Genomic DNA, 17,225 nt, shown 5'->3' on the forward strand with positions numbered 1-17,225 from the left:
GCAAGAGGATTCACCCAGCAGAGCTGCTATATAGCTCCTCCCCTAACTGCCATTTCCAGTCATTCTCTTGCACCCAACAAATAGATAGGATGTGTGAGAGGACTGTGGTGATTATACTTAGTTTCATACCTTCAATCAAAAGTTTGTTATTTTATAATAGCACCGGAGTGTGTTATTCCTTCTCTGGTAGAATTTGAAGAAGAATCTACCTGAGTTTTTCTATGATTTTAGCCGGAGTAGTTAAGATCATATTGCTGTTTCTCGGCCATCTGAGGAGAGGTAAACTTCAGATCAGGGGACAGCGGGCAGATTAATCTGCAAAGAGGTATGTAGCAGCTTATTATTTTCTGACAATGGAATTGATGAGAAAATTCTGCCATACCGATATAATGTAAACTCAGCCTTAAATGCAGTAGCAGCAACTGGTATCAGGCTGTCATGTATGTATATTTTACACTTCAGTATTATGGGGAATGGCACTTCACTGGAATTATACTGTATGCATAAAACTTTAGCCTAATTTGCAGGGACTAGCAACAGGCTTTTTAATAACACTCAATTTATTAATGTTAAACGATTTTTGCTGGCATGTAAAATCGTTTAATTTTCTGAGGTACTGGGTGAAAAAATGTTTTGGGCACTATTTTTTTCCACTTGGCAGTCGTTTTATTTAATTTATGACAGTTTACTGATCTCTCTCACTGTTATGTGTGAGGGGGAGGGGCCTTTTTTGGTGCTTTTGCTACGCATCAAAAAATTCAGTCAGAAGTTTATTGTCTTCCCTGCATGATCCGGTTCATCTCTACAGAACTCAGGGGTCTTCAAAACTTGTTTTGAGGGAGGTAATCACTCACAGCAGAGCTGTGAGATTGTAGTTGACTGTGATAAAAAAAAACGTTTATTTCTGTATTTTTTTTTCTGCTATCAGGGTTAGTTATCCTTTGCTAATGGGAGCAATCCTTTGCTAAAATTGTGTTTTTTACAAAGATTTGATGCTATAACTTTTCAGTTTATTAATTTTCAACTGTCATAACTTTTTCTGTGCTTCTTATAGGCACAGTACGTTTTCATATTATAGTAAATTACTTGAAAAGTATTTCCAAGTTGCTAGTTTATTTGCTAGTGTGTTAAACATGTCTGATTCAGAGGAAGATATCTGTGCTATATGTGCTAAAGCCAAAGTGGAGCCCAATAGAAATTTATGTACTAACTGTATTGATGCTACTTTAAATAAAAGTCAATCTGTACAAATTGAACATATTTCACCAAACAACGAGGGGAGAGTTATGCCGACTAACTCGCCTCACGTGTCAGTACCTGCATCTCCCGCTCGGGAGGTGCGTGATATTGTAGCGCCGAGTACATCTGGGCGGCCATTACAAATCACATTACAGGATATGGCTACTGTTATGACTGAAGTTTTGGCTAAATTACCAGAACTAAGGGGTAAGCGTGATCACTCTGGGGTGAGAACAGAGTGCGCTGATAATATTAGGGCCATGTCAGACACTGCGTCACAATTTGCAGAACATGAGGACGGAGAGCTTCATTCTGCGGGTGACGGTTCTGATCCAAACAAACTGGATTCAGATATTTCAAATTTTAAATTTAAGCTGGAAAACCTCCGTGTATTACTAGGGGAGGTGTTAGCGGCTCTGAATGATTGTAACACAGTTGCAATACCAGAGAAAATGTGTAGGTTGGATAAATATTTTGCGGTACCGGCGAGTACTGACGTTTTTCCTATACCTAAGAGACTTACTGAAATTGTTACTAAGGAGTGGGATAGACCCGGTGTGCCGTTCTCACCCCCTCCGATATTTAGAAAGATGTTTCCAATAGACGCCACCACACGGGACTTATGGCAAACGGTCCCTAAGGTGGAGGGAGCAGTTTCTACTTTAGCTAAGCGTACCACTATCCCGGTGGAGGATAGCTGTGCCTTTTCAGATCCAATGGATAAAAAGTTAGAGGGTTACCTTAAGAAAATGTTTGTTCAACAAGGTTTTATATTGCAACCTCTTGCATGCATTGCGCCTGTCACGGCTGCAGCAGCATTTTGGTTTGAGTCTCTGGAAGAGACACTTGAATCAGCTCCATTAGATGAGATTACACACAAGCTTAAAGCCCTTAAGTTAGCTAACTCATTTATTTCAGATGCCGTAGTACATTTAACTAAACTTACGGCTAAGAATTCCGGATTCACCATTCAGGCACGCAGAGCACTGTGGCTAAAATCCTGGTCAGCTGACGTTACTTCTAAATCGAAATTGCTTAATATACCTTTCAAAGGGCAGACCTTATTCGGGCCCGGGTTGAAAGAAATTATCGCTGACATTACAGGAGGTAAAGGCCATGCCCTGCCTCAAGACAGAGCCAAACCTAAGGCTAGACAGTCTAATTTTCGTTCCTTTCGTAATTTCAAAGCAGGAGCAGCATCAACTTCCTCTGCACCAAAACAGGAAGGAGCTGTTGCTCGCTACAGACAAGGCTGGAGACCTAACCAGTCCTGGAACAAGGGCAAGCAGGCCAGGAAACCTGCTGCTGCCCCTAAGACAGCATGAATCGAGGGCCCCCGATCCGGGAACGGATCTAGTGGGGGGCAGACTTTCTCTCTTCGCCCAGGCTTGGGCAAGAGATGTCCAGGATCCCTGGGCGTTAGAGATCATATCTCAGGGATACCTTCTAGACTTCAAAGTCTCTCCCCCAAGAGGGAGATTTCATCTGTCAAGGTTGTCAACAAACCAAATAAAGAAAGAGGCGTTTCTACGCTGCGTACAAGATCTTTTATTAATGGGAGTGATCCATCCGGTTCCGCGGTCGGAACAAGGACAAGGGTTTTACTCAAATCTGTTTGTGGTTCCCAAAAAAGAGGGAACTTTCAGGCCAATCTTGGATTTAAAGATCCTAAACAAATTCCTAAGAGTTCCATCGTTCAAAATGGAAACTATTCGGACAATTTTACCCATGATCCAAAAGGGTCAGTACATGACCACAGTGGATTTAAAGGATGCTTACCTTCACATACCGATTCACAAAGATCATTACCGGTATCTAAGGTTTGCCTTTCTAGACAGGCATTACCAGTTTGTAGCTCTTCCATTCGGATTGGCTACGGCTCCGAGAATCTTCACAAAGGTTCTGGGTGCTCTTCTGGCGGTACTAAGACCGCGAGGAATTGCGGTAGCTCCGTACCTAGACGACATTCTGATACAAGCTTCAAGCTTTCAAACTGCCAAGTCTCATACAGAGTTAGTACTGGCATTTCTAAGGTCGCATGGATGGAAGGTGAACGAAAAGAAGAGTTCTCTCTTTCCACTCACAAGAGTTCCCTTCTTGGGGACTCTTATAGATTCTGTAGAAATGAAGATTTACCTGACAGAAGACAGGTTAACAAAGCTTCAAAATGCATGCCGTGTCCTTCATTCCATTCAACACCCGTCAGTAGCTCAATGCATGGAGGTGATCGGCTTAATGGTAGCAGCAATGGACATAGTACCCTTTGCACGCCTACATCTCAGACCGCTGCAATTGTGCATGCTAAGTCAGTGGAATGGGGATTACTCAGACTTGTCCCCTACTCTGAATCTGGATCAAGAGACCAGAAATTCTCTTCTATGGTGGCTTTCTCGGCCACATCTGTCCAGGGGGATGCCATTCAGCAGGCCGGACTGGACAATTGTAACAACAGACGCCAGCCTACTAGGTTGGGGCGCTGTCTGGAATTCTCTGAAGGCTCAGGGACAATGGAATCAGGAGGAGAGTCTCCTACCAATAAACATTCTGGAATTGAGAGCAGTTCTCAATGCCCTTCTGGCTTGGCCCCAGTTAACAACTCGGGGGTTCATCAGGTTTCAGTCGGACAACATCACGACTGTAGCTTACATCAACCATCAGGGAGGGACAAGAAGCTCCCTAGCAATGATGGAAGTATCAAAGATAATTCGCTGGGCAGAGTCTCACTCTTGCCACCTGTCAGCAATCCACATCCCGGGAGTGGAGAACTGGGAGGCGGATTTCTTAAGTCGTCAGACTTTTCATCCGGGGGAGTGGGGAACTTCATCCGGAGGTCTTTGCCCAAATACTTCGACGTTGGGGCAAACCAGAGATAGATCTCATGGCGTCTCGACAGAACGCCAAGCTTCCTCGTTACGGGTCCAGATCCAGGGATCCGGGAGCGGTTCTGATAGATGCTTTGACAGCACCTTGGACCTTCGGGATGGCTTATGTGTTTCCACCCTTCCCGATGCTTCCTCGATTGATTGCCAGAATCAAACAGGAGAGAGCATCAGTGATTCTAATAGCGCCTGCATGGCCACGCAGGACTTGGTATGCAGATCTAGTGGACATGTCATCCTGTCCACCTTGGTCGCTACCTCTGAAACAGGACCTTCTGATCCAGGGTCCCTTCAAACATCAAAATCTAATTTCTCTGAAGTTGACTGCTTGGAAATTGAACGCTTGATTTTATCAAAACGTGGTTTTTCTGAGTCAGTTATTGATACCTTAATACAGGCTAGGAAGCCTGTTACCAGAAAGATTTACCATAAGATATGGCGCAAATACTTATATTGGTGCGAATCCAAGAGTTACTCATGGAGTAAGGTTAGGATTCCGAGGATATTGTCTTTTCTACAAGAAGGTTTAGAAAAGGGTTTATCCGCTAGTTCCTTAAAGGGACAGATTTCAGCTCTGTCTATTCTTTTACACAAACGTCTGTCAGAAGTTCCGGACGTTCAAGCTTTTTGTCAGGCTTTAGCTAGGATCAAGCCTGTGTTTAAAACTGTTGCTCCACCATGGAGTTTGAACTTAGTTCTTAATGTTTTACAGGGGGTTCCGTTTGAACCCCTTCATTCCATTGATATCAAGTTGTTATCTTGGAAAGTTCTGTTTTTAATGGCGATTTCCTCGGCTCGAAGAGTCTCTGAGTTATCTGCCTTACATTGTGATTCTCCTTATCTGATTTTTCATTCAGACAAGGTAGTTCTGCGTACTAAACCTGGGTTCCTACCTAAGGTGGTCACTAACAGGAATATCAATCAAGAGATTGTGGTTCCATCTTTGTGTCCTAATCCTTCTTTGAAAAAGGAACGTCTGCTACACAATCTAGATGTAGTCCGTGCCCTGAAATTTTATCTACAGGCAACTAAGGATTTTCGACAAACGTCTTCCCTGTTTGTCGTTTATTCTGGTCAGAGGAGAGGTCAAAAAGCTTCGGCTACCTCTCTCTCCTTTTGGCTTCGTAGCATAATACGGTTAGCCTATGAGACTGCTGGACAGCAGCCTCCTGAAAGAATTACAGCACATTCTACTAGAGCTGTGGCTTCCACTTGGGCCTTTAAGAATGAGGCTTCTGTTGAACAGATTTGCAAGGCTGCAACTTGGTCTTCTCTTCATACTTTTTCCAAATTTTACAAATTTGACACTTTTGCTTCTTCTGAGGCTGTTTTTGGGAGAAAGGTTCTTCAGGCAGTGGTTCCTTCCGTATAAAGAGCCTGCCTGTCCCTCCCGTCATCCGTGTACTTTAGCTTTGGTATTGGTATCCAATAAGTAATGGATGATCCGTGGACTGGATACACTTAACAAGAGAAAACATAATTTATGCTTACCTGATAAATTTATTTCTCTTGTAGTGTATCCAGTCCACGGCCCGCCCTGTCACTTTAAGGCAGGTAATTTTTCCATTAAACTACAGTCACCACTGCACCCTATGGTTTTCCTTTCTCTGCATGTTTTCGGTCGAATGACTGGTAATGGCAGTTAGGGGAGGAGCTATATAGCAGCTCTGCTGGGTGAATCCTCTTGCACTTCCTGTTGGGGAGGAGTTAATATCCCATAAGTAATGGATGATCCGTGGACTGGATACACTACAAGAGAAATAAATTTATCAGGTAAGCATAAATTATGTTTTCTGACATTCAAAAACAAAACAAAAACAAATCAGTGACCAATATAGCCACCTTTCTTTGCAAGGACACTCAAAAGCCTGCCATCCATGGATTCTGTCAGTGTTTTGATCTGTTCACCATCAACATTGCGTGCAGCAGCAACCACAGCCTCCCAGACACTGTTCAGAGAGGTGTACTGTTTTCCCTCCTTGTAAATCTCACATTTGATGATGGACCACAGGTTCTCAATGGGGTTCAGATCAGGTGAACAAGGAGGCCATGTCATTAGATTTTCTTCTTTTATACCCTTTCTTGCCAGCCACGCTGTGGAGTACTTGGATGCGTGTGATGGAGCATTGTCCTGCATGAAAATCATGTTTTTCTTGAAGGATGCAGACTTCTTCCTGTACCACTGCTTGAAGAAGGTGTCTTCCAGAAACTGGCAGTAGGACTGGGAGTTGAGCTTGACTCCATCCTCAACCCGAAAAGGCCCCACAAGCTCATCTTTGATGATACCAGCCCAAACCAGTACTCCACCTCCACCTTGCTGGTGTCTGAGTCGGACTGGAGCTCTCTGCCCTTTACCAATCCAGCCACGGGCCTATCCATCTGGCCCATCAAGACTCACTCTCATTTCATCAGTCCATAAAACCTTAGAAAAATCAGTCTTGAGATATTTCTTGGCCCAGTCTTGACGTTTCAGCTTGTGTGTTTTGTTCAGTGGTGGTCGTCTTTCAGACTTTCTTACCTTGGCCATGTCTCTGAGTATTGCACACCTTGTGCTTTTGGGCACTCCAGTGATGTTGCAGCTCTGAAATATGGCCAAACTGGTGGCAAGTGGCATCTTGGCAGGTGCACACTTGACTTTTCTCAGTTCATGGGCAGTTATTTTGCGCCTTGGTTTTTCCACACGCTTCTTGCGACCCTGTTGACTATTTTGAATGAAACGCTTGATTGTTCGATGATCACGCTTCAGAAGCTTTGCAATTTTAAGAGTGCTGCATCCCTCTGCAAGATATCTCACTATTTTTGACTTTTCTGAGCCTGTCAAGTCCTTCTTTTGACCCATTTTGCCAAAGGAAAGGAAGTTGCCTAATAATTATGCACACCTGATATAGGGTGTTGCTGTCATTAGACCACACCCCTTCTCATTACAGAGATGCACATCACCTAATATGCTTAATTGGTAGTAGGCTTTCGAGCCTATACAGCTTGGAGTAAGACAACATGCATAAAGAGGATGATGTGGTCAAAATACTCATTTGCCTAATAATTCTGCACTCCCTGTATATATATATATATATATATATATAGATATATATATATATAGTTGTGCTCATAAGTTTACATACTCTGGCAGAATGTATGATTTCTTTGCCATTTTTCAGAGAATATGAATGATAACACAAAAAACTTTTCTTTCACTCGTGGTTAGTGTTTGGCTGAAGCCATTTATTATCAATCAACTGTGTTTACTCTTTTTAAATCATAATGACAACATAAACTACCCAAAATGACCCTGATCAAAAGTTTACATACCCTGGTGATTTTGGCCTGATAACATGCACATAAGTTGACACAAAGGGGGTTGAATGTCTATTAAAGGTAACTATCCTCACCTGTGATCTGTTTTCTTGTAATTAGTGTGTGTGTATAAAAGGTCAATGAGTTTCTGACCTCCTGACAGACCCTTGCATCTTTCATGAGGGAAGCAAAAGAATTGTCAAAGGATCTGTGGGAAAAGGTAGTTGAACTGCATAAAACAGGAAAGGGATATAAAAAGATATCCAAGGAACTGAGAATGCAAATCAGCAGTGTTCAAATGTGGAAAATGAGAAGTTCTGTTGAAACCAAACCACGGTCAGGTAGACCAACTAAAATTTCAGCCACAAATGCCAGGAAAATTGTTTGGGATGCAAAGACAAACCCACAAATAACTTCAGGTGAAATACCGGACATGTGGTGTGGCTGTTTGAAGATGCACAATAAGGAGGCACTTGAAGAATGATGGGCTGCATGGTCGAGTCGCCAGAAGAAATCCATTACTATGCAAATGCCACAAAGTTTCCCGCTTACAATACACCAAACAGCACAGAGACAAGCCTCAAACCTTCTGGCACAAAGTCATTTGGAGTGATGAGACCAAAATTGAGCTTTTTGGCCACAACCATAAAAGCTACATTTGGAGAGGAGTCAACAAGGCCTATGATGAAAGATACACCATTCCTACTGTAAAACACGGAGGTGGATCGCTAATGTTTTGGGGATGTGTGAGCTACAAAGGCACAGGAAATTTGGTCAGAATTGATGGCAAGATGAATGCAGTATGTTATCAAACAGAACCCCTCATTTTCCACTTCTTGATTAGAGTTTGAACACTGCTGATTTGCATTCTCAATTCCTTGGATATCTTTTTATATCCCTTTCCTGTTTTATACAGTTCAACTACCTTTTTCCCACAGATCCTTTGACAATTATTGTTCTTTCCCCATGACCCAGAATCCAGAAACGTCAGTGCAGCACTGGATGAAAGATGCAAGGGTCTGTCAGGAGTCCAGAAACTCATTGACCCTTTTATACACACACACTAATTACAAGCAAACAGATCACAGGTAAGGATGGTTATCTTTAATAGCCATTCAAACCCCTTTGTGTCAACTTGTGTGCATGTTATCAGGCCAAAATCACCAGGATATGTAAACTTTTCGTCAGGGTCATTTGGGTAGTTTCAGTTGTCATTATGATTTAAAAAGAGTAAGCACTGTTGATTGATAATAAATGGCTTCAGCCAAACACTAACCATGAGTGAAAGAAAGGTTTTTGTGTTATCATTCATATTCTCTGAAAAATGGCCAAGAAATCATAAATTCTGCCAGGGTGTGTGTGTGTGTGTGTGCATTGTAGCCCTTTGCAGTTAAAGGGACACTGAACCCAAATTTTTTATTTTGTGATTCAGACAGAGCATGCAATTTAAAGCAACTTTCTAATTTACTCCTATTATCAATTTTTATTCGTTCTTTTGCTATCTTTATTTGAAAAAGAAAGCATCTAAGCTATTTTTCTCGTTCAGGACCATAAACAGCACTTGTTTATTGGTGGATGAATTTATCCACCAATCAGCAAGAACAACTCAGGTTATTCACCAAAAATGGGCCGGCATCTAAACTTACATTCTTGCATTTCAAATAAAGATACCAAGAGAATGAAGAAAATTTGATAATAGGAGTAAATTAGAATATTGCTTAAAATTGCATGCTCTATCCGAATCACGAAAGAGAAAAGTTGGGTTCAGTGTCCCTTTAAGTAGATTAAAACATGTAAAAAGCATATTTATGCAATATTCATTATTAATAAAGTGTTATACTGTATATTTCACATTCCAATGTTCTAAACAAAGCCAAATATGTTTTAAGTATTTTTAAATTGATTTTCATATATATATATATATAAATATATATATATATACATATATATATATATATATATATATATATATATATATATATATATATATATATATATATATATATATATATATAATCCTCCTTATATAAAGGTATAGATATATATTGTACCAAAATACCATGTGTGTGTATATATATATATATATATATATATATATATATATATATATATATATATATATATATATATATATAAACCATTAGATACATTCTTTTAGTTAACACTTTTCAAAATAATGCAATTGCTTCTGATGTATCACGTCTCCTTTACAGCTTATATCTAACTGAAATCCTTATTTCCCACAACACAAAGAGCTGAATGTCCATCTGCTTAAGTATTCTCTTCATCTATTCACAAAGTGCAACCTTCCAATTGTCTTTTGTGTAGGAAAAGGTTGGGTGAGGTCAGTAGTGATATCCACATAAATTTGAGCTGTCAATAAATGAAAGCAGACAAATTTAACTGGCTAGCACACAACGAACCCAAATACACATATTAACCTAGAATACAAAAACAGTGTAAATGTAAAAATTAAATTACAAATTAAATTAAATAGACACAATAAGTATCTAATTTTATTTCAAATATTTAATTTAAAATAATTTATATTTATTTACTTTATAATTTAATATTATTAGTTTCAATTTATTACTATTATATTTTAAGCACTATTATAGTATTTTAATTTAATTTAATGAATATATTTAATTGTCAGAATTTATCTACCATGATATTCTCTCGTCATCTATCTGCAATTATGGCAGATATCACATAATATTTAGACGTGTTTTGAGATTTTTTTTTTATCCCTTTCAGTTTTCTCTAGGGACCAATTTATCATGGCCCGAATAGGGCCAAATACATCTGTTTCTTAAGAACGCTGCTCCTTAACTCGTCCACCGCCTCTGAGGCAGCGGACAGCAATCTGCCCGATCGCATACGATGCGGTTGATTGACACCCCCTGCTAGCGGCCGATTGGCTGCAAATCTGCAGGGGGGGGGGGGGGGGCATTGCACAAGCATTTCACAAGGAATGCTTGTGCAATAATAAATGACGAAAGCGTATGCAGTCGGCATTTATCGATGTCTGGCGGACATGATCGCTACAGCAGATCATGTCCGCCAGAAACATGATAAATCGGCCCCTAGGTCTTGCTAATGCTTCTAGCATAGTTTCTGCTTACTCTTGAGCGCAACCTTTTACTTTTAACTTGTAATATGCACTCTAGTTAATGCGGTCACAATATTGCTTATCGTGTCCCGTGCAAACATTATTGCTGTAATCTGGCCCAAAGTTTTTATATTCAAACTAAACAAACACAAAATACATCTAGTGTCACATTAATAACTAATGGACAGTCTTGCAAAGTTGTTGATATAGTATTATTTAAGCTCAGTAATAATTGGCCCCTGATGAAATGAATAGCATCTTAAATGCCTTAAAAAAGATATGATTTAGTAAATATGGACCTGAATACCTACGGAGCATAAATTCTTATTTGCAGATGCATGCATTCAGAATATTGTTCATCACCATACAGCATCATTGAAAATAAAAGATTATACACATATATTTTACATGTCAGTAAATATTTAAAAGCACCAACCTACAACAAAAACATACACACATGAATCAATAGTAAACCTAGATAGTAGGGCAAGGGAAGATTCATTTATTTCAAATGTAAGAGCTAGCAAGAATATTAAAAAGCTAGCCCGATAGAAAACATTCCCTAGCACAAAGGATTTGTCAAGCCTTGAAACAGTGACTGATATACAGACTCTGCCTTTCTTTACTGTCATATATAGATTATTTAAAAGGATAGGAAAATCAAAATGAAACTTGCATGATTCAGATAGTGTATTTTATTTTAAGTCACTTTTAAATTCACTTCTACTTTCAAATGTACAAATGTTTGTTCTCTTGGTATCCACAGTAGAAAAAGAATATGTACATATCTTCCACTAGTTGGTGCTAGCTGGTGATTAGTGCCTGCACACATTTGTCTTTTGTGATTGGCTGAATAGATGTAATCGGCTAGCTGCGTAGTGTAATGCTGCTTCTTCAACAAATTATATCAAGGGAATGAAGGAGATTTGATAAGAGAGGTAAATTAGAAAGCTGTTTAAAATTGTATGTTCTATCTGAATCCTGAAAGAAAAAAATGTGTCCCATGTCCCTTTAGCATAATGACATGGAAGGGAGATTATGTCATGGATTAAATATTGTCACAATGGGTGTATCAAATCTATGTCAGTACACGATTCTTTATCATTTTCAGAATGATTGTTATCTGCATAGACAATTGCATCACTTTATTTCTAATTAATACACTATATTAAAACACCTCCCCCACACTTACACAATATCCTGCCCTGACCTTGCTACAACCCACTGGACCCCTGGATCCACACTTATCTCTCTAATAGGTCCTTTTCTGTCTCCTTTGCTGGTGACTCCTCCTCTCCATTGCCTCTGTCTGTTGGAGTACCTCAAGGCTCTGTTCTGGGTCCTCTACTCTTCTCTATTTATACTTCCTCACTAGGTAAACTTATCAGTAGCTATGGCTTCAACTATCACCTCTATGCGGATGATACTCAGATCTACCTATCCACCCTTGCACTCTCTCCTTCTGTCCTTTCTCACATCAGTGTTTGCTTATCTGGCATTTCTTCTTGGATGGACTCTCACCACCTAAAAATCAACATGTCCAAGACTGAGCTCCTTCTAATCCCCCCTCTAATTCTACCCCGGTTTCTAACTTTTCAATCACTGTTGGTGATACCACTATATCCCCATCACCCCAAGTCCGCTGCCTAGGAGTTACACTTGACTCCAATCTGTCCTTCATACCCCACATCCAATTGCTCTCTTCATCCTGTCACACCCACCTACGCATTATCTCCAAAATGTGTCCGTTTCTGAGTGCTAAACAGCTAATCAACTCCCTGGTAATTTCCAGACTTGACTACTGTAATAACCTACTAACTGGCCTCCCTCTCTCCCGCCTCTCCCCTCTTCAATCCATCCTAAATGCCTCTGCTAGGCTAATCTAACTCTCCCGACGCTCTGTATCTGCTGCACCTCTCTGCAAATCCCTTCACTGGCTCCCCATTCACAGCAGAATTAAATTCAAAATTCTCACCCTGACGTACAAAGCCCTTACCAACGCAGCTCCCCCCCCTACCTGTCCTCACTCATCAACAAATATGCTCAAGCCCGCCCTCTAAGATCCAATAATGACCTGCTCCTTGCATCTTCTACCATCACCTCCTCCCATGCTAGAATACAGGTCTTTACTCGTGCAACACCAACCATTGGGAACACACTTCCTCAAGCTGTCAGACTTTCCCCTAACCTTTCCTCCTTTAAACGCTCACTAAAGACAATTTTGTTCAGGGAAGCCTATCTCCAAATCAGTAACAAACGAATTCCACTTGCCTAATAGCTGCCCTTATCTAACTTCACACTAACATCATTCCCACCTTTGCAGTCCCCACCTCCTGTTTCTCACCCTCCTACCCCTCTAGATTGTAAGTTCCCATGGGAACAGGGTCCTCAATTCCCCCTATATTTGTTTGTTTGTTAAACTTTGTCTGGTGTCTTTTATATTGTACTGTACTTTTATCTTTGTACCAATGGAATCTGTTGGCACTTTATAAATAAAGAATAATAAAAAATAATAATAATATACATTATATTGTTGTTTTCATTTGAAATTCACATTTATGAATATTCATTGTATGAGGCATTTAAGTGTAAACAAAATAGTTTAAATGCTTTAAATATAAATATTTATAAAAAAAAATAAAATACCTACATCAACAATGAGGAAATCCAGCCAGCACCAGGCATTAGTGAAATACTTCTGAAATCCATATGCCACCCATTTGAGAAGCATTTCCAAGATAAAGATGTACGTGAACACCTTGTCTGCGTATTCCAGCATTGTTTTTATTGTTTTTCTCTGCTCAATATAGATGTCTTCAAATGCCTGTTAATAACAATAACATTTTTTTATGTAAAGTATTTCAGAACCTACCTAGAATTTAGTAACACATTTCAGTTAAAAAAAAAGAAAGGAGTACTGATAGTAATATATTATGTGAAATATATATATTTTTAGAATATGTAGCATTATATTTGCTTGCTGTTGAGAAATGTAGCCTTACACAATGCACACTAGGTGCTGTAGCATTTCCTTTTTTATGTTACTCTTCTTCAGCTGGTTTGATGTGACTGGGAACCCTGGTATTTTTTGGAAATTGAGACTACTATAATGCAAGTGATTTATAAGGTTCTAAAATATTCACACAGCTACTTTTCTGCCACTGCACTTTTAACATTTTTCAGAACTATACAACTTCCTTATGGAAATCATAAGATGAGATGAGAATTATGTCCAAAGCTTTCTAAGCATTCTATTTTTTGAGAGATAAGATAATGAAGGATGCGTCCACCACTTATAATGTCTGTAGTCCAAAGATTATAAAAAACAATTTTAACAAGGCAAACAAAGCTTAAAATAAATCTAACACCTTTTGAGGATATAATCCACAACAAATCTGTATGCAAAAAGGCTGGACTGTTGCATTCTTGCTGCTATCAAAATTACATCCAACTCCTCATCTAGGTCAGTGTTACTTCTGGATTATCTGTAAAGCCTACTGATAAGATATCTGCTGCTGAATCTATTAATAGACTTTGGCCTGCCACTGTGGGAGCAATTCCTCCACTTAGCTTTTTCAAAGCACTTGATCAACAGAGTATGTTATTCAAGCCTTATCACAAGATATGCAAGATCTACGTTCACAAACCAACTTACTCAAAGAGAAGTTGCATGGAACCGCATGAAACCACATTATCCTTTTCTCCAATCAAGGCATTTTGAAACATATCATTATTACAATGTTTAAGGGATAAAAGATGTAGACCAACATGACTCAGTATACCAATTCAAAATGAAGGCTGAATAATCCAGTACAAGGTTTTCCTTAAGAAATGGGAAAGAGGGTATCTTCATAAAGAAACACTACACAAACAAGCATGTCCAGTAAATGTAAAAGTTCCATTCTGATTGGCTGCATTCCTGAAGGCTGTTCAACCTCTCTGATATGCTGCAAACATGCAGACCTTAAACAGTCTAACATCATTACCAGCTGTTATTCGCCTCATTCTGTTTACTTGGATGTTTTGTTTTTTAAAGAGTAAACTTAATTTATTATATTTTAATATGTTACTGCTCTCATCTATATTGCTCACTGAATTATGACAAACAAGAAAATCCACGGCTCTCCAGTGTATGAATAAAACCAATCCTTTTGCATACAAAAATGTAAACACAAATGCACTTCATTTGTTGACAACACTAAACACACCCCTGAATGGGTGGATCCTGACGCCTTTTGGTTTGCTCTGTAGTCCTAAGATAGCGCTCTACCTACACCTATCTCTTAAATATTGTAATAAAACACCTTGACTGGATAAAATAATAACACGAAATGTGAGAGTGAGGATATCTAGAAGTTAAACCTACATATTGAATCTGACTGATAAATTAATTTCTTTCTTGGTGGTGAACGCCCACAAAATCCTTACTCTTAAGTACAAGACCTGGACACCAGGAGGAGGCAAAGAAACCCTATACCAGAGTTTTCAAATGTCCCTCCTACTTCCCCTTCCTTCCCAGTGGGACCTATAGCCAAGGATATGAGGAAAAGAAAGAGAGACTATAGAATAAAGAGGTGCATAAAATGTGCATATCTGCGGGTTTGTGGACTCTCACCACCAAGAAAGAAATTAATTTATCAGGTAAGAAAAATGTTGTGGTGGTGAGAGTCCACAAAATCTTTACTCTCAGGAATACTTAAACAGTGGACTCCACAAAAAAGAGGGTGGGACAAAAAGTCAGGCACCATTTGCCAGGAACAACTGCCTGAAAAACCTTTCTGCCAAATACTGCCTCAATCTAGGCAAAAACATCAAGATGATAAAATTTTGAAAAGTATGCAAGGAAGACTAGGATACAGCCTTGCAAACCCGTTCAAAAAAATCCTTAAAAGACCCAGGAAATGGAAACAGAATGAGTAGAATAAGTTATAATTCTTTGAGGGGGCTAATTACCCACCTCCAAATAAGCGAAGAGGATCAAACTCTTCAGCCAAGGGGGTAGATTTATCAAGCAACAGATTCTGCAATCTACCCCTGTAGTTTCAGGTTCCCCTGAAACTGAAGTTAAGAAGCAGCAGTCTTTAGACCGCTGCTCCTTAACTCGTCCGCCACCTCTAAGGTGGCGGACAGCAATCATCCTGATCGGATACATTCTTGATAAAGCCCTGAAGGATGAAACGCGTTGAAGGAGACTAACTGCTACACTCTGTTGTCACCACGTTTTGTGACCCTGGAAATTACAATTTCTATCCTTTGTCTAAGGACCTGACAAAGTGCATTGTTAAATTCAGTCCCAGGATACCAAGGACTGAATGTCATTTGCCTCTAAAGATACCGAGGAGACCAAGTGAAAAATTGACATTTGCGGCTTCCAAAAGTAAGAAAACAGTGATATCGCGGAGACAGGACGTGACCTCTGACATATAGAGGGGAGTCAGGTGACCTGTAATGGCACCGGAGCCCTGCAGATGATATACTGTGAATACCGCACAGGAAGAAGGAGGATCACATCAGCGGTTGCAACCGGGAGACAAAGTAAGGTACCTTTTTTGCGATTTTGAGATCTAAAACTGGAAATATCTAGAAGCTGCTTTTTAACCCAATTCACATAGACACTGCTCTCCTAACTATCTGTTTGACGGCAACATAACCACCGAGGAAAAGCAAACAGCAGTCACCTGAATTTGAAAGCCGGTCAAACGACCAGCAAGGCTTTTTTCAAAAAATATTTTAAAATGGAACTACCCTTGCATTAAGGAAAGTTGATATTCTGTTGCACTACGTTATTAAGAAGGAAACAATTTAGAGGTTTAAGATACCTTACAGAGAAAAGATACAATTAGACCCCATAGCATTTAACATAGAGGTTTTTAAACTTGTATACTATTTGAATTTTGCTTTTTAAATGCTTTAAGGTTTGTAAAGATTCGTTACCAACCAAAGAATACAACTTTGGTAAAACGGATCTCACAATCTTTGTCTTAAAAGTTTATATTTTATTGAAAACTTAATCCAATTGCCTAAAGAGTTTTTTTTTTTTTTAATATATTCTGTTTCATCAAAAATAATAGGGAGACGTTGCACTCATTTTACATTTTTCATTTTACATTTACCTATGTGTTTATACTGCAATAATTGATTGCTTTTGCTATAGAATTTTGAATAAATCTAATTTGTTATATAAATCTTAAATAGAACTGATTATTTCCATGCTTTAAGCGCTGCTAATTATTATTAATCTTTGCACCAAATAATCATCAACTGACTGAAGAACCATTCCCCCGAATGTAAAGTCTGGTGACCCAGGAAATCTGCCTCCCAGTAGTCTACTCCTGGGATGTGAATGGCTGAGATGCAGCAACAATTGAACTCTGCCCAACTGAGGATACAAGACACTTCTGCCATCACAAGCTGACAGAGAACTCCAACTGAAGGAACTGATGATGATCCCTGTGTCTTTAAATGATAAGATAGTAACCCCAGTGAGGAAATGCTTCTTCGACAGCGGCATAGCAGCCCTGGCAGAATGTAATTGGCTCTTAAAACCTGGAGAAAATTCAGACACACCAGTTAAAGTTGAGTTAAAGATAAACTGGCTAAGGGAAGCCCATCCTCAGAACCTAAGGTAGAAACCTCAGAGTTCAAAGGAAATGTGACCACAGCCTAGAATACCCTGAAGTAAGAAGGCTGAACCCCCAGCC

General features: G+C 39.5%; 1 protein-coding gene across 1 annotated transcript in view; it reads right to left on the bottom strand.

Moving 5' to 3' along the window:
* Nucleotides 1-17,225, bottom strand: part of LOC128645401 (sodium channel protein type 2 subunit alpha-like) — a 584,077-nt gene that overhangs the window by 100,317 nt on the left and 466,535 nt on the right. Inside the window, exon 20 of the mRNA XM_053698390.1 lies at nucleotides 13,175-13,348. Coding sequence (XP_053554365.1) covers nucleotides 13,175-13,348 — 174 coding nt within the window. The remainder of the gene's footprint in view (nucleotides 1-13,174; nucleotides 13,349-17,225) is intronic.

The sequence above is a fragment of the Bombina bombina genome, chromosome 1 (assembly GCF_027579735.1).
Source record: "Bombina bombina isolate aBomBom1 chromosome 1, aBomBom1.pri, whole genome shotgun sequence".
Lineage (NCBI taxonomy): Eukaryota > Metazoa > Chordata > Amphibia > Anura > Bombinatoridae > Bombina > Bombina bombina.